Source organism: Haliotis rubra, unplaced genomic scaffold (genome assembly GCF_003918875.1).
Source record: "Haliotis rubra isolate DU_JTF1 unplaced genomic scaffold, ASM391887v1 Scf706, whole genome shotgun sequence".
Taxonomy (NCBI): Eukaryota; Metazoa; Mollusca; class Gastropoda; order Lepetellida; family Haliotidae; genus Haliotis; species Haliotis rubra.
In genome coordinates this window covers 452,827-472,493 of record NW_025767420.1, presented here as the reverse complement: position 1 = coordinate 472,493, position 19,667 = coordinate 452,827, and the positions used below count along the sequence as shown (strand labels likewise).

At 37.1% G+C, this 19,667-nt stretch overlaps 1 protein-coding gene across 6 annotated transcripts in view; it reads left to right on the top strand.

Moving 5' to 3' along the window:
* Nucleotides 1-19,667, top strand: part of LOC124259014 (palmitoyltransferase ZDHHC21-like) — a 134,610-nt gene that overhangs the window by 76,753 nt on the left and 38,190 nt on the right. For all 6 annotated transcript variants that reach the window (XR_006893735.1, XM_046693079.1, XM_046693081.1 and 3 more), the window contains exon 5: nt 15,697-15,835. Coding sequence is in view for 5 of the 6 variants with exons in the window: in XM_046693079.1 (XP_046549035.1) it covers nt 15,697-15,835 (139 nt within the window). In the remaining variant the exon portion in view is untranslated. The remainder of the gene's footprint in view (nt 1-15,696; nt 15,836-19,667) is intronic.

Below are 19,667 nucleotides of genomic sequence, written 5' to 3'. Positions count from 1 at the left end.
TTCAGTTTACTGGTGATATTGTACAGCTCTATCAATGTTCAGTTTACTGGTGATATTGCACAGCTCTATCAATGTTCAGTTTACTGGTGATATTGCACAGCTCTATCAATGTTCAGTTTACTGGTGATATTGTACAGCTCTGTCAATGTTCAGTTTACTGGTGATATTGTACAGCTCTATCAATGTTCAGTTTACTGGTGATATTGCACAGCTCTATCAATGTTCAGTTTACTGGTGATATTGCACAGCTCTATCAATGTTCAGTTTACTGGTGATATTGCACAGCTCTATCAATGTTTCAGTTTACTGGTGATATTGTACAGCTCTATCAATGTTCAGTTTACTGGTGATATTGCACAGCTCTATCAATGTTCAGTTTACTGGTGATATTGCTCTATCAACAGTTTCTGATATCAATGTTCAGTTTACTGGTGATATTGTACATCTCTATCAATGTTCAGTTTACTGGTGATATTGCACAGCTCTATCAATGTTCAGTTTACTGGTGATATTGCACAGCTCTATCAATGTTCAGTTTACTGGTGATATTGCACAGCTCTATCAATGTTCAGTTTACTGGTGATATTGTACAGCTCTATCAATGTTCAGTTTACTGGTGATATTGCACATCAATGTTCTCTATCAATGTTCAGTTTACTGGTGATATTGCACAGCTCTATCAATGTTCAGTTTACTGGTGATATTGCACAGCTCTATCAATGTTCAGTTTACTGGTGATATTGCACATCTGTATCAATGTTCAGTTTACTGGTGATATTGCACAGCTCTATCAATGTTCAGTTTACTGGTGATATTGTACAGCTCTGTCAATGTTCAGTTTACTGGTGATATTGTACAGCTCTATCAATGTTCAGTTTACTGGTGATATTGTACAGCTCTATCAATGTTCAGTTTACTGGTGATATTGCACAGCTCTATCAATGTTCAGTTTACTGGTGATATTGCACAGCTCTATCAATGTTCAGTTTACTGGTGATATTGCACAGCTCTATCAATGTTCAGTTTACTGGTGATATTGCACAGCTCTATCAATGTTCAGTTTACTGGTGATATTGCACACTCTATCAATGTTGTTTATATTGTACAGCTCTATCAATGTTCAGTTTACTGGTGATATTGTACAGCTCTATCAATGTTCAGTTTACTGGTGATATTGCACAGCTCTATCAATGTTCAGTTTACTGGTGATATTGCACAGCTCTATCAATGTTCAGTTTACTGGTGATATTGCACAGCTCTATCAATGTTCAGTTTACTGGTGATATTGTACAGCTCTATCAATGTTCAGTTTACTGGTGATATTGCACAGCTCTATCAATATTTTTCAATGTTCAGTTTACTGGTGATATTGCACAGCTCTATCAATGTTCAGTTTACTGGTGATATTGCACAGCTCTATCAATGTTCAGTTTACTGGTGATATTGCACAGCTGTATCAATGTTCAGTTTACTGGTGATATGTAAGCTCTCTATCAATGTTCAGTTTGCTGGTGATGTTGCACAGCTCTGTCAATGTTCACTTTACTGGTGATATTGTTGTACACCTCTGTGAATGTTCAGTTTTACTGATGATATTGTACTCGCTCTATAAATGTTCAGTTTACTGGTGATATTGTACAGCTCTATCAATGTTCAGTTTACTGGTGATATTGTACAGCTCTATCAATGTTCAATTTACTTGTGATATTGCACAACTCTATCAATGTTCAGTTTACTGGTGGTATTGCACAGCTCTATCAATGCTTCAGTTTACTGTGAAGATATTGCACAGCCTTGTCAATGTTCAGTTTACTGGTGATATTGGACATCTGTATCAATGTTCAGTTTACTGGTGATATTGTACATCTGTGTCAATGTTCAGTTTACTGGTGATATTGCACAGCTCACCTGTCGATGTTCAGTTTACTGAGGTGATATTGCACATCTGTATCAGTGGTTCAGTTTACTGGTGATATTGTACATCCGTATCAATGTTCAGTTTACTTGTGATATTGTTCATCTCTATCAATGTTCAGTTTACTGGTGATGTTGCACAGCTCTGTCAATGTTCAGTTTACTGGTGATATTGTACAGCTCTATGAATGTTCAGTTTACTGGTGATATTGTACAGCTCTATGAATGTTCAGTTTACTGGTGATATTGGACAGCTCTATGAATGTTCAGTTTACTGGTGATATTGCACAACTCTATGAATGTTCAGTTTACTGGTGATATTGCACAGCTCTATCAATGTTCAGTTTACTGATGATATTACACAGCTCTGTCGATGTTCGGTTTACTGGTGATATTGCACAGCTCATATCAATGTTCAGTTTACTGGTGACATTGTACATCTGTATCAATCTTCAGTTTACTGGTGATATTGCACAGCTCTGTTCGATGTTCAGGTTACTGATGATATTACACAGCTCTGTCGATGTTCAGTTTACTGGTGATATTGCACATCTCTTCATCAATGTTCAGTTTACTGGTGATATTGTACAGCTCTATCAATGTTCAGTTTACTGGTGATATTGTACAACTCTATCAATGTTCAGTTTACTGAGGTGATATTCCACATCTGTATCAATGTTCAGTTTACTGGTGATGTTGTACAGCTCTATGAATGTTCAGTTTACTGATGATATTTCATACAGCTTTTATCAATGTTCAGTTTACTGGTGATATTGTACATCTGTATCAATGTTCAGTTTACTTGTGATATTACTACAGCTCTGTCGATGTTCAGTTTACTGGTGATATTGTACAGCTCTATGAATGTTCAGTTTACTGGGTGAATGTTGTGCACAGCTCCTGTCAATGTTCAGTTTACTGGTGATATTGCACAGCTCTATCAATGTTCAGGTTACTGGTGATATTGCATAGCTCTGTCGATGTTCAGTTTACTGGTGATATTGTACAGCTCTATGAATGTTCAGTTTACTGGTGATATTGTACAGCTCTGTCAGTGTTCAGTTTACTGGTGATATTGCACAGCTCTATCAATGTTCAGTTTACTGGTGATATTGCATAGCTCTGTCGATGTTCAGTTTACTGGTGATATTGCACAGCTCTATGAATGAATTCAGTTTACTGGTGATATTGTACATCTCTGTCAGTGTTCAGTTTACTGGTGATATTGCACAGCTCTATCAATGTTCACTTTACTGGTGATATTGTACACCTCTGTCAATGTTCAGTTTACTGATGATATTGTACTGCTCTATAAATGTTCAGTTTACTGGTGATATTGTACAGCTCTATCAATGTTCAGTTTACTGGTGATATTGTACAGCTCTATCAATGTTCAATTTACTTGTGATATTGCACAACTCTATCAATGTTCAGTTTACTGGTGGTATTGCACAGCTCTATCAATGCCTCAGTTTACTGGTGATATTGCACATCTCTATCAATGTTCAGTTTACTGGTGATATTGGACATCTGTATCAATGTTCAAGTTTACTGGTGATATTGTACATCTGTGTCAATGTTCAGTTTACTGGTGATATTGTACAGCTCTGTCAATGTTCAGTTTACTGGTGATATTGCTGTCTATCAATGTGATGGTGATATTGCACAGCTGTATCAGTGGTCAGTTTACTGGTGATATTGTACATCTGTATCAATGTTCAGTTTACTTGTGATATTGTTCATCTCTATCAATGTTCAGTTTACTGGTGATATTGTACAGCTCTGTCAATGTTCAGTTTACTGGTGATATTGCCACAGCTCTATGAATGTTCAGTTTACTGGTGATATTGTACAGCTCTATGAATGTTCAGTTTACTGGTGATATTGCACAGCTCTATGAATGTTCAGTTTACTGGGTGATATTGCACAACTCTATGAATGTTCAGTTTACTGGTGATATTGTACAGCTCTATCAATGTTCAGTTTACTGATGATACGTGTACAGCTCTGTCGATGTTCAGTTTACTGGTGATATTGCACAGCTGTATCAATGTTCAGTTTTACTGGTGACATTGCACATCTCTATCAATCTTCAGTTTACTGTGATATTGCACATCTGTGTCGATGTTCGGTTTACTGATGATATTGTACAGCTCTGTCGATGTTCAGTTTACTGGTGATGTGCACATCTGTATCAATGTTCAGTTTACTGGTGATATTGTACAGCTCTATCAATGTTCAGTTTACTGGTGATGTTAACAGCTCTATCAATGTTCAGTTTACTGGTGATATTTTACATCTCTATCAATGTTCAGTTTACTGGTGATATTGTTACAGCTCTATCAATGTTCAGTTTACTGATGATATTATACAGCTTTATCAATGTTCAGTTTACTGGTGATATTGCACATCTGTATCAATGTTCAGTTTACTGGTGATATTGCACAGCTCTATCGATGTTCAGTTTACTGGTGATATTGCACAGCTCTATCAATGTTCAGTTTACTGGTGATATTGTACAGCTCTGTCAATGTTCAGTTTACTGGTGATGTTGTACATCTCTATCAGATGTTCAGTTTACTGGTGATATTGTACATCTGTATCAATGTTCAGTTTACTGGTGATATTGCACAGCTCTGTCGATGTTCAGTTTACTGGTGATATTGCACAGCTCTATCAATGTTCAGTTTACTGGTGATATTGTACAGCTCTATCAATGTTCAGTTTACTGGTGATGTTGGACAGCTCTATCAATGTTCAGTTTTACTGGTGATGTTGCACAACTCTATCAATGTTCAGTTTACTGGTGATATTGCACATCTCTATCAATGTTCAGTTTACTGGTGATGTTGTACAGCTCTGTCGATGTTCAGTTTGCTGGTGATATTGCACAGCTCTATCAATGTTCAGTTTACTGGTGATATTTTTACATCTCTATCAATGTTCAGTTTACTGGTGATGTGCGACATCTGTCGATGTTCAGTTTACTGGTGATGTTGCACAGTTCGGGTGATGATGTACATCTGTATCAATGTTCAGTTTACTGGTGATACTTGCGCAGCTCTGTCGATGTTCAGTTTACTGGTGATGTTGCACATCTGTATCAATGTTCGGTTTACTGGTGATATTGTACATCTGTATCAATGTTCAGGTTTACTGGTGATATTGCACATCTCTATCAATGTTCAGTTTACTGGTGATATTGCACAGCTCTATCAATGTTCAGTTTACTGGTGATATTGTACAGCTCTATCAATGTTCAGTTTACTGGTGATATTGTGCACAGCTCTATGAATGTTCAGTTTACTGGTGATATTGTACAGCTCTATCAATGTTCAGTTTACTGGTGATGTTACACAGCTCTATGAATGTTCAGTTTACTGGTGATGTTGTACAGCTCTATCAATGTTCAGTTTACTGATGATGTGCACATCTCTATCAATGTTCAGTTTACTGGTGATGTTGTACAGCTCTGTGGATGTTCAGTTTACTGGTGATATTGTACACAGCTCTATCAATGTTCAGTTTACTGGTGATATTGTACAGCTCTATCAATGTTCAGTTTACTGGTGATATTGCACAGCTCTATCAATGTTCAGGTTACTGGTGATATTGCACAGCTCTGTCAATGTTCAGTTTACTGGTGATATTAATACAGCTCTATCAATGTTCAGTTTACTGGTGATATTGTACAGCTCTGTCAATGTTCAGTTTACTGGTGATATTGCACAGCTCTATCAATGTTCAGTTTACTGGTGATATTGCATAGCTCTGTCGATGTTCAGTTTACTGGTGATATTGCACAGCTCTATCAATGTTCAGTTTACTGGTGATATTGTACAGCTCTGTCAATGTTCAGTTTACTGGTGATATTGCACAGCTCTATCAATGTTCACTTTACTGGTGATATTGTACACCTCTGTCAATGTTCAGTTTACTGATGATATTGTACTGCTCTATAAATGTTCAGTTTACTGGTGATATTGTACAGCTCTATCAATGTTCAGTTTACTGGTGATATTGTACAGCTCTATCAATGTTCAGTTTACTTGTGATATTTTACAACTCTATCAATGTTCAGTTTACTGGTGATGTGCACAGCTCTATCAATGTTCAGTTTACTGGTGATATTGCACAGCTCTATCAATGTTCAGTTTACTGGTGATATTGCACATCTGTATCAATGTTCAGTTTACTGGTGATATTGTACATCTCTATCAATGTTCAGTTTACTGGTGATATTGCACAGCTCTGTCGATGTTCAGTTTACTGGTGATATTGCACAGCTGTATCAATGTTCAGTTTACTGGTGATATTGTACAGCTCTATCAATGTTCAGTTTACTGGTGATATTGTACAGCTCTATCAATGTTCAGTTTACTGGTGATATTACACAGCTCTATCAATGTTCAGTTTACTGGTGATATTGTACAGCTCTATCAATGTTCAGTTTACTGGTGATATTGTACAGCTCTATCAATGTTCAGTTTACTGGTGATATTGCACAGCTCTATCAATGTTCAGTTTACTGGTGATATTGTACAGCTCTATCAATGTTCAGTTTACTGGTGATATTGCACAGCTCTATCAATGTTCAGTTTACTGGTGATATTGCACAGCTCTGTCAATGTTCAGTTTACTGGTGATATTGCACATCTGTATCAATGTTCAGTTTACTGGTGATATTGCACAGCTCTATCAATGTTCAGTTTACTGGTGATATTGCACAGCTCTGTCGATGTTCAGTTTACTGGTGATATTGCACAGCTCTGTCAATGTTCAGTTTACTGGTGATATTGCACATCTGTATCAATGTTCAGTTTACTGGTGATATTGTACAGCTCTATCAATGTTCAGTTTACTGGTGATATTGCACAGCTCTATCAATGTTCAGTTTACTGGTGATATTGCACATCTGTATCAATGTTCAGTTTACTGGTGATATTGCACAGCTCTATCAATGTTCAGTTTACTGGTGATATTGTACAGCTCTATCAATGTTCAGTTTACTGGTGATATTGCACATCTGTATCAATGTTCAGTTTACTGGTGATATTTACAGCTCTGTCAATGTTCAGTTTACTGGTGATATTGCACAGCTCTATCAATGTTCAGTTTACTGGTGATATTTGTACAGCTCTATCAATGTTCAGTTTACTGGTGATATTGCGTACAGCTCTATCAATGTTCAGTTTACTGGTGATATTGTACATCTGTATCAATGTTCAGTTTACTGGTGATATTGCACAGCTCTATCAATGTTCAGTTTACTGGTGATATTGTACAGCTCTATCAATGTTCAGTTTACTGGTGATATTGTACAGCTCTATCAATGTTCAGTTTACTGGTGATATTGTACAGCTCTATCAATGTTCAGTTTACTGGTGATATTGTACAGCTCTATCAATGTTCAGTTTACTGGTGATATTGTACAGCTCTATCAATGTTCAGTTTACTGGTGATATTGTGCATCAATGTTCAGCTGGTGATGTACAGCTCTATCGATGTTCAGTTTACTGGTGATATTGTACATCTGTATCAATGTTCAGTTTACTGGTGATATTGCACATCTGTATCAATGTTCAGTTTACTGGTGATATTGCACATCTCTATCAATGTTCAGTTTACTGGTGATATTGCACAGCTCTATCAATGTTCAGTTTACTGGTGATATTGCACAGCTCTATCAATGTTCAGTTTACTGGTGATATTGTACAGCTCTATCAATGTTCAGTTTACTGGTGATATTGTACAGCTCTATCAATGTTCAGTTTACTGGTGATATTGCACAGCTCTATCAATGTTCAGTTTACTGGTGATATTGCACAGCTCTATCAATGTTCAGTTTACTGGTGATATTGTACAGCTCTGTCAATGTTCAGTTTACTGGTGATATTGTACAGCTCTATCAATGTTCAGTTTACTGGTGATATTGCTTTACATCTCTATCATGTTCAGTTTACTGGTGATATTGCACAGCTCTATCAATGTTCAGTTTACTGGTGATATTGTACAGCTCTATCAATGTTCAGTTTACTGGTGATATTGCACAGCTCTATCAATGTTCAGTTTACTGGTGATATTGCACAGCTCTATCAATGTTCAGTTTACTGGTGATATTGTACAGCTCTATCAATGTTCAGTTTACTGGTGATATTGTACAGCTCTATCAATGTTCAGTTTACTGGTGATATTGCACAGCTCTATCAATGTTCAGTTTACTGGTGATATTGCACAGCTCTATCAATGTTCAGTTTACTGGTGATATTGCACAGCTCTATCAATGTTCAGTTTACTGGTGATATTGTACAGCTCTATCAATGTTCAGTTTACTGGTGATATTGTACAGCTCTATCAATGTTCAGTTTACTGGTGATATTGCACATCTCTATCAATGTTCAGTTTACTGGTGATATTGCACAGCTCTATCAATGTTCAGTTTACTGGTGATATTGCACATCTCTGTCAATGTTCAGTTTACTGGTGATATTGCACATCTGTATCAATGTTCAGTTTACTGGTGATATTGTACAGCTCTATCAATGTTCAGTTTACTGGTGATATTGCACATCTCTATCAATGTTCAGTTTACTGGTGATATTGTACAGCTCTATCAATGTTCAGTTTACTGGTGATATTGCACAGCTCTATCAATGTTCAGTTTACTGGTGATATTGCACAGCTCTATCAATGTTCAGTTTACTGGTGATATTGTACATCTGTATCAATGTTCAGTTTACTGGTGATATTGCACAGCTCTATCAATGTTCAGTTTACTGGTGATATTGCACAGCTCTATCAATGTTCAGTTTACTGGTGATATTGTACAGCTCTATCAATGTTCAGTTTACTGGTGATATTGCACATCTCTATCAATGTTCAGTTTACTGGTGATATTGCACAGCTCTATCAATGTTCAGTTTACTGGTGATATTGCACAGCTGTATCAATGTTCAGTTTACTGGTGATATTGTACAGCTCTATCAATGTTCAGTTTACTGGTGATATTGCACAGCTCTATCAATGTTCAGTTTACTGGTGATATTGCACAGCTCTATCAATGTTCAGTTTACTGGTGATATTGCACAGCTCTATCAATGTTCAGTTTACTGGTGATATTGTACAGCTCTATCAATGTTCAGTTTACTGGTGATATTGTACAGCTCTATCAATGTTCAGTTTACTGGTGATATTGTACAGCTCTATCAATGTTCAGTTTACTGGTGATATTGTACAGCTCTATCAATGTTCAGTTTACTGGTGATATTGCACAGCTCTATCAATGTTCAGTTTACTGGTGATATTGCACAGCTCTATCAATGTTCAGTTTACTGGTGATATTGTACAGCTCTATCAATGTTCAGTTTACTGGTGATATTGTACAGCTCTCTATCAATGTTCAGTTTACTGGTGATATTGCACAGCTCTATCAATGTTCAGTTTACTGGTGATATTGCACAGCTCTATCAATGTTCAGTTTACTGGTGATATTGCACAGCTCTATCAATGTTCAGTTTACTGGTGATATTGTACATCTCTATCAATGTTCAGTTTACTGGTGATATTGCACAGCTCTATCAATGTTCAGTTTACTGGTGATATTGTACAGCTCTATCAATGTTCAGTTTACTGGTGATATTGTACAGCTCTATCAATGTTCAGTTTACTGGTGATATTGTACAGCTCTATCAATGTTCAGTTTACTGGTGATATTGTACAGCTCTATCAATGTTCAGTTTACTGGTGATATTGCACATCTGTATCAATGTTCAGTTTACTGGTGATATTGCACAGCTCTATCAATGTTCAGTTTACTGGTGATATTGCACATCTCTATCAATGTTCAGTTTACTGGTGATATTGCACATCTGTATCAATGTTCAGTTTACTGGTGATATTGCACAGCTCTATCAATGTTCAGTTTACTGGTGATATTGCACAGCTCTGTCAATGTTCAGTTTACTGGTGATATTGCACAGCTCTATCAATGTTCAGTTTACTGGTGATATTGTACATCTCTATCAATGTTCAGTTTATCTGGTGATATTGTTACAGCTCTATCAATGTTCAGTTTACTGGTGATATTGCACAGCTCTGTCAATGTTCAGTTTACTGGTGATATTGTACAGCTCTATCAATGTTCAGTTTACTGGTGATATTGTACAGCTCTATCAATGTTCAGTTTACTGGTGATATTGCACAGCTCTATCAATGTTCAGTTTACTGGTGATATTGCACATCTCTATCAATGTTCAGTTTACTGGTGATATTGCACAGCTCTATCAATGTTCAGTTTACTGGTGATATTGCACAGCTCTATCAATGTTCAGTTTACTGGTGATATTGCACAGCTTTATCAATGTTCAGTTTACTGGTGATATTGCACATCTGTATCAATGTTCAGTTTACTGGTGATATTGCACAGCTCTATCAATGTTCAGTTTACTGGTGATATTGCACAGCTCTATCAATGTTCAGTTTACTGGTGATATTGCACAGCTCTATCAATGTTCAGTTTACTGGTGATATTGTACAGCTCTATCAATGTTCAGTTTACTGGTGATATTGTACAGCTCTATCAATGTTCAGTTTACTGGTGATATTGCACAGCTCTATCAATGTTCAGTTTACTGGTGATATTGTACAGCTCTATCAATGTTCAGTTTACTGGTGATATTACAGCTCTATCAATGTTCAGTTTACTGGTGATATTGCACAGCTCTATCAATGTTCAGTTTACTGGTGATATTGCACAGCTCTATCAATGTTCAGTTTACTGGTGATATTGCACAGCTCTATCAATGTTCAGTTTACTGGTGATATTGTACAGCTCTATCAATGTTCAGTTTACTGGTGATATTGCACATCTCTATCAATGTTCAGTTTACTGGTGATATTGCACAGCTCTATCAATGTTCAGTTTACTGGTGATATTGCACAGCTCTATCAATGTTCAGTTTACTGGTGATATTGCACAGCTCTATCAATGTTCAGTTTACTGGTGATATTGCACAGCTCTATCAATGTTCAGTTTACTGGTGATATTGTACAGCTCTATCAATGTTCAGTTTACTGGTGATATTGTACAGCTCTATCAATGTTCAGTTTACTGGTGATATTGCACAGCTCTATCAATGTTCAGTTTACTGGTGATATTGTACAGCTCTATCAATGTTCAGTTTACTGGTGATATTGTACAGCTCTATCAATGTTCAGTTTACTGGTGATATTGCACATCTCTATCAATGTTCAGTTTACTGGTGATATTGTACAGCTCTATCAATGTTCAGTTTACTGGTGATATTGTACAGCTCTATCAATGTTCAGTTTACTGGTGATATTGCACAGCTCTATCAATGTTCAGTTTACTGGTGATATTGCACAGCTCTATCAATGTTCAGTTTACTGGTGATATTGCACAGCTCTATCAATGTTCAGTTTACTGGTGATATTGCACAGCTCTATCAATGTTCAGTTTACTGGTGATATTGTACAGCTCTATCAATGTTCAGTTTACTGGTGATATTGTACAGCTCTATCAATGTTCAGTTTACTGGTGATATTGCACAGCTCTATCAATGTTCAGTTTACTGGTGATATTGCACAGCTCTATCAATGTTCAGTTTACTGGTGATATTGTACAGCTCTATCAATGTTCAGTTTACTGGTGATATTGCACAGCTCTATCAATGTTCAGTTTACTGGTGATATTGTACAGCTCTATCAATGTTCAGTTTACTGGTGATATTGCACATCTGTATCAATGTTCAGTTTACTGGTGATATTGTACAGCTCTATCAATGTTCAGTTTACTGGTGATATTGCACAGCTCTATCAATGTTCAGTTTACTGGTGATATTGTACAGCTCTATCAATGTTCAGTTTACTGGTGATATTGTACAGCTCTATCAATGTTCAGTTTACTGGTGATATTGTACAGCTCTATCAATGTTCAGTTTACTGGTGATATTGTACAGCTCTATCAATGTTCAGTTTACTGGTGATATTGCACAGCTCTATCAATGTTCAGTTTACTGGTGATATTGTACAGCTCTATCAATGTTCAGTTTACTGGTGATATTGCACAGCTCTATCAATGTTCAGTTTACTGGTGATATTGCACAGCTCTATCAATGTTCAGTTTACTGGTGATATTGCACAGCTCTATCAATGTTCAGTTTACTGGTGATATTGCACAGCTCTATCAATGTTCAGTTTACTGGTGATATTGCACAGCTCTATCAATGTTCAGTTTACTGGTGATATTGCACATCTCTATCAATGTTCAGTTTACTGGTGATATTGTACAGCTCTATCAATGTTCAGTTTACTGGTGATATTGCACATCTGTATCAATGTTCAGTTTACTGGTGATATTGTACAGCTCTATCAATGTTCAGTTTACTGGTGATATTGCACAGCTCTATCAATGTTCAGTTTACTGGTGATATTGCACAGCTCTATCAATGTTCAGTTTACTGGTGATATTGTACAGCTCTATCAATGTTCAGTTTACTGGTGATATTGCACAGCTCTATCAATGTTCAGTTTACTGGTGATATTGCACAGCTCTATCAATGTTCAGTTTACTGGTGATATTGCACATCTCTATCAATGTTCAGTTTACTGGTGATATTGCACATCTGTATCAATGTTCAGTTTACTGGTGATATTGTACATCTGTATCAATGTTCAGTTTACTGGTGATATTGCACAGCTCTGTCGATGTTCAGTTTACTGGTGATATTGCACATCTGTATCAGTGTTCAGTTTACTGGTGATATTGTACATCTGTATCAATGTTCAGTTTACTGGTGATATTGCACATCTCTATCAATGTTCAGTTTACTGGTGATATTGCACAGCTCTGTCAATGTTCAGTTTACTGGTGATATTGCACAGCTCTATCAATGTTCAGTTTACTGGTGATATTGTACAGCTCTATCAATGTTCAGTTTACTGGTGATATTGGACAGCTCTATCAATGTTCAGTTTACTGGTGATATTGCACAGCTCTATCAATGTTCAGTTTACTGGTGATATTGCACAGCTCTATCAATGTTCAGTTTACTGATGATATTGCACAGCTCTATCAATGTTCAGTTTACTGGTGATATTGCACAGCTCTATCAATGTTCAGTTTACTGGTGATATTGCACATCTGTATCAATGTTCAGTTTACTGGTGATATTGCACAGCTCTGTCAATGTTCAGTTTACTGGTGATATTGCACAGCTCTGTCAATGTTCAGTTTACTGGTGATATTGCACATCTCTATCAATGTTCAGTTTACTGGTGATATTGTACAGCTCTATCAATGTTCAGTTTACTGGTGATATTGCACAGCTCTATCAATGTTCAGTTTACTGGTGATATTGCACAGCTCTATCAATGTTCAGTTTACTGGTGATATTGTACAGCTCTATGAATGTTCAGTTTACTGGTGATATTATACAGCTCTATCAATGTTCAGTTTACTGGTGATATTAATTGCGCAGCTCTATCAATGTTCAGTTTACTGGTGATATTGCACAGCTCTGTCGATGTTCAGTTTACTGGTGATATTGCACAGCTCTATCAATGTTCAGTTTACTGGTGATATTGTACAGCTCTATCAATGTTCAGTTTACTGGTGATATTGTACAGCTCTATCAATGTTCAGTTTACTGGTGATATTGCACAGCTCTATCAATGTTCAGTTTACTGGTGATATTGTACAGCTCTATCAATGTTCAGTTTACTGGTGATATTGTACAGCTCTGTCAATGTTCAGTTTACTGGTGATATTGTACAGCTCTATCAATGTTCAGTTTACTGGTGATATTGTACAGCTCTATCAATGTTCAGTTTACTGGTGATATTGTACAGCTCTGTCAATGTTCAGTTTACTGGTGATATTGTACAGCTCTATCAATGTTCAGTTTACTGGTGATATTGTACAGCTCTATCAATGTTCAGTTTACTGGTGATATTGCACAGCTCTATCAATGTTCAGTTTACTGGTGCATACAGCTCTGTCAATGTTCAGTTTACTGGTGATATTGTACAGCTCTATGAATGTTCAGTTTACTGGTGATATTGTACAGCTCTGTCAGTGTTCAGTTTACTGGTGATATTGCACAGCTCTATCAATGTTCAGTTTACTGGTGATATTGCATAGCTCTGTCGATGTTCAGTTTACTGGTGATATTGTACAGCTCTATGAATGTTCAGTTTACTGGTGATATTGTACAGCTCTGTCAGTGTTCAGTTTACTGGTGGGGCGGTGGGGTAGCCTAATGGTTAAAGCGTTGGATCGTCACGGCGAAGACCCGGGTTCGAATCCCCACATGGGTACAATGTGTGAAGCCCATTTCTGGTGTCCCCCGCCGTGATGTTGCTGGAATATTGCTAAAAGCGGCGTAAAACCAAACTCAGTCAGTCAGTCAGTCAGTTTACTGGTGATATTGCACAGCTCTATCAATGTTCACTTTACTGGTGATATTGTACACCTCTGTCAATGTTCAGTTTACTGATGATATTGTACTGCTCTATAAATGTTCAGTTTACTGGTGATATTGTACAGCTCTATCAATGTTCAGTTTACTGGTGATATTGTACAGCTCTATCAATGTTCAATTTACTTGTGATATTGCACAACTCTATCAATGTTCAGTTTACTTGGTGATATTGCACATCTGTATCAATGTTCAGTTTAATGGTGATATTGTACAGCTCTATCAATGTTCAGTTTACTGGTGATATTGCACATCTGTATCAATGTTCAGTTTACTGATGATATTGTACAGCTCTATGAATGTTCAGTTTACTGGTGATATTGTACAGCTCTGTCAATGTTCAGTTTACTGGTGATATTGCACATCTCTATCAATGTTCAGTTTACTGGTGATATTGCACAGCTCTGTTGATGTTCAGTTTACTGGTGATATTGCACAGCTCTATCAATGTTCAGTTTACTGGTGATATTGCACAGCTCTATCAATGTTCAGTTTACTGGTGATATTGCACAGCTCTGTCAATGTTCAGTTTACTGATGATATTGCTCAGCTCTATCAATGTTCAGTTTACTGGTGATATTGCACAGCTCTATCAATGTTCAGTTTACTGGTGATATTGCACAGCTCTATCAATGTTCAGTTTACTGGTGATATTGCACAGCTCTATCAATGTTCAGTTTACTGGTGATATTGCACAGCTCTATCAATGTTCAGTTTACTGGTGATATTGCACAGCTCTATCAATGTTCAGTTTACGGATTCAAATAAATCAAGTGTGTGTTTTTAATATCATAGGTAATAGACATCATATCGTTACAAGATGTGATTAGATATGGAGGTAAAAAACAAAGAAACAGAATCAAATTGGATCAGTCATTATATCATCCAGGCATAAGAAAATCCATAAAAGCCTACACTGCTGGGATACTACAATCAGACAAAAACTACCTATTTTCAAATAACGTCATCTGATGGGCATTCACCTTCCCAATGTCCCACTGTTTTGGTTGAAGAAATTCTGGCAGGGTGGGCAGTAGCCCAGTCCCTGTGTCTGTCACGATCTAGGGAGAGGAAACTGACCAGCTTGCAGATAGGATTCGCAATTATATTGTCAGCATGAAACATTAATCGCTTTTGATCAGTGCCCCTTTAACTGAAGCAAGTAAAGAACAATATGGAACAGGCATAACAGATATGATAAGGTTATGGGATTAACATTCCCATAGTTTATTACCTTTATTTAATCTGGATGTTTCATCAATTATCTTATTTTTTTCTTTTGCAGGATAAACAACTGTGTTGGAGAACAAAATCACTATGCATTCTTCCTCCTGCTGCTTTATGCCTTCCTTTTGAGTGCTGTTGTCTTCCTGTTATGCATGCTTCATTTTTGGGTTTACCCAAAATGTAAGCAATGTGATAAGGTACGTTTTATGATGTGAACTGGTCTACGAACAATTTTTTTCTCTACATTTAAGATCCAGGTTAGAATTGATCTTAAGTGACCCATGCTTGTCATAAGATGCGACTAATAGGATCGGGTGGTCAGCCTCGCTGACTTGGTTGACACATGTCATTGGTTCCCAGTTGCGTAGATTGATGTTCATGCTGTTGATCACTGGATTGTCTGGTCCAGACTGGATTATTTACAGACCGTGGCCAATATAGCTGGAATATTGCTGAGTGCGGCATAATATTAAACTCACACACTCACTCACTCACTCACTCACTCACTACTGTTTATTTATTTATTTAAAGTATTTATTTAAAACAGAACACTCTAAATTAAATCTAGAGCTATACATTTGCTATACTGCCTGTTATTTCAAAACAGTTTTATGAAAGTTTTCAGTTGGAACTCTTTCTTTAGTTATGTGTAAACATGTGATGCAACCTTAAGTGGTATCCATCAAATGGGGATGATAGGTGGTTAATCCATTAATAACTAACAAATGCTGGGCTCAGTAATAATAAAAAACATTTTGTTTATTCACTGCATTAATCACCAAAAAATGATATAAATATAAAAAAATTATATAAAATAATTTCAAAAGGCTTGGTTCACATTTTTAAATTCCACCGTAGATCCATACCCACCTGAATAATGGCAGAGACCTAACGGCAGTGTCCTATTCACCAAAGTAATGGTTTACTGTGATCTTACAATTGGGAAATTTGACAAGATACAACAGGAGGGCTTCTAACAACTTGTGCAAGATTAACCTCAGAAACAGTCATGGATATCTGATTCTTGGCACTTTGTAAAATTGAAGAGTAGAGGTGCTTTTGATGTGATGAGGATTCCATGCTCTAGGAATTTAGAGACTGTTGATTTTTGTGCCCTGTCAAATTTATGCACCTTTATACCTGCTTGCAACAGAAGGGTCACTGTGGTGGCTCTTACACATTGGCTAGATTATTTTGTGCACACATTCGATTCTATGGAAATTGTTTTCATCATTTTAGAATGTGTGTTGTGACTTAGTGGCTTCAAAGTGTACCAAACTGATTTTGATTCAATGGCATGTTTGCTAGTCTGCTGAAAGAAAATCTGGAATTTGGAATAATAATAATAATTTTGAATAATATGTGTATATTTTTTCTGAAGGGATGCAACAGAACATGAAGGTGTGTACTGCTGGTATAATTATAGGGCTTTACCTGTCCATTATCTTATATACATCCTGGATGTTTTTCTTGTAGCCTCTGTGTGGTATTGTGATGTAATCCAACAACGTCGGTTTCAAAGATAAACAAAATCCAAGATAGTTCTCTTTGATTTTCGCAACCTTGGCGACCAAAACCTAGAGTGATCATACTTTAAGTCAAATCATACTTTATAATGAAGATTTACTGATGAATCTGCAGACTGACATGCCCTGATTTTGGACATCTCACAGGATCACGGGGCCCATGATGGGATGCTTCGTCAAGGATAAGGCCAGTTTTTATCAACATGAACAGAAGCACAATGTTGGCTTTATGAAAGACTTGGTATTGCAAAATGTTAATACTGTAAATGTATTATATATCGCGCAGGTTATATTTTCTCGCTTTTCACTAAAGATTTATACCAAGCGAATAAACCTTTCATTCATTCATTGTATTATTTACAGGGATTAAGATGACCGTGTGTATTTGAGCCGGAAATAGCAATCAGCTGTGCACACTAATATAATGGGATGAATTCTGACGCAGTCATCAGTAAAATATAAGACAGAGTACTATTATTTAACCCAAAGAAATATAACCTAGCATTGTGTAATTTTAATTACAGTTTTGCTCTATAAATGTAAAATATATATAATCAACACTAACGTTATACGGACCCTCATGAACATGGTAAGTTGTACGCACATGGAATTGGGTAAAATAAGGGTATTTTATTTATTCATTAAGATTTTATTTATATTCATTCCTGCATATCACGAAATGAAATCACAAAAAGCTTCATTTGTGCAAAGACGACAAAAAAGGCTGTTTAAACTACAAAGCTTTAATAGAACATTTGGCACATTAATAAACATTTGGCACATTAATAAACATTTGGCACTTAATAAAAAACATTTGGCATAACATATATATATATGTACATATATACATGGGGGCTTCTCGGCTGCTAATAGTGACAGGTGTCCTGTGGACACGATATTGCAAATAGCGTCCTGCGGATGATACCGTGGTAATTGATGTCCTCCGGACGATGCGTTGATTGTGTTGTCCTGCGGACAAGTGTGGAAGCTGAATATCCAGGGGGTAATGATTGGATGAAGCTGGAGGCTGCGCCCACCAGTGAGATATGGAATTGTTTGGGGGCTAACAAACCATGCAATGCGTGCAAGCCATGTAATGGTTTGAAAGCCCGACATGGTTGTTAGGAGCCGAGAAGCCCAAGGTGGCGAAAGGGGAAGGACGGAGGGTAACAATTTCAACTTAGCAGCGCAAGGGTAGGCGTGAAACGAGATCGAGGTTTCCCCCAATTTGCATACATGTGTAAACATGTGACGTCACCCATGCGAGAATAGTGCATTATGGGTGTACAAAATAGTTTGGTACGAATTTACCTACAGGAATATAATACGTGGAAGTTGTGCAAACAGTTGTAAATATATAAACGGAAGATAGTAAACGTGTGGAATGAAATGTACACGATGTTTGAGAAAATAAAATGTTTAGACTTAGGTAACCGGAAGTAGCTGTGGAGCATGTTACGAGAGATATTAAACACAGGAAATAACTGAGCGTGATGGTTAATACTTGAGAAAGAATTGGACAATATAGCGTGATATAGTTGGTATAACATTTAGCAAGGGATGTAGGTAAAGGGGGTTGCATAAAGTAAAATAATTTTTTTATAGAGAAGGTAATGACATAGGTTACCCAAGTAAGTACTGTATGAGGAACAGACAAGCCTGAAAGCCACGAATAGATATATGATGGCGTACGCTGTGTGAGTAGATAAAGTCATCTCTGCACAAACAAAAATATATAAATTTACATTTTGTGCAAAGACAACAAAAAAGGCTGTTTAAACTACAAAGCTTTAATAGAACATTTGGCACATTAATAAACATTTGGCACATTATTAAACATTTGGCACTGAATAAAAAACATTTGGCATAACATATATATATACATGGGGGCTTCTCGGCTGCTAATAGTGACAGGTGTCCTGTGGACACGAGTATTGCAAATAGCGTCCTGCGGATGATACCGTGGTAATTGATGTCCTGCGGACAATGAGTTGATTGTGTTGTCCTGCGGACAAGTGTGGAAGCTGAATACCCTGCGGGTAATGATTGGATGAAGCTGGAGGCTGCGCCCACCAGTGAGATATGGAATTGTTTGGGGGCTAACAAACCATGCAATGCGTGCAAGCCATGTAATGGTTTGAAAGCCCAAACAAGGTTGTGTGAAACCGAGAGCCCCCAATAAATGAGATAGTAACATGAAAATAAGCTAAAAGTAGAATGAAGATACTGACGTAACCAGGCCTGGTGCATAAGACTCAGCGTAACCAAGTTGTATTGATACATACAGAGGCATAAAGAAAACCTGGGAATATACATAGCCGAGATATACGGCAACGGTAGCCGTTACGGGGACATATATCACTGGCACAAGGATCGCTGGGCTTGAAGCAGAGTAGCTTCTGGAGTCCTTATGTACCTCTGGAAACAGTCTGATTGCCAACGACCCAAGGTCTTAATCAAGTGATCCTCGACACGTGCATGCGCGGCTGAAGTAGCTGCACCG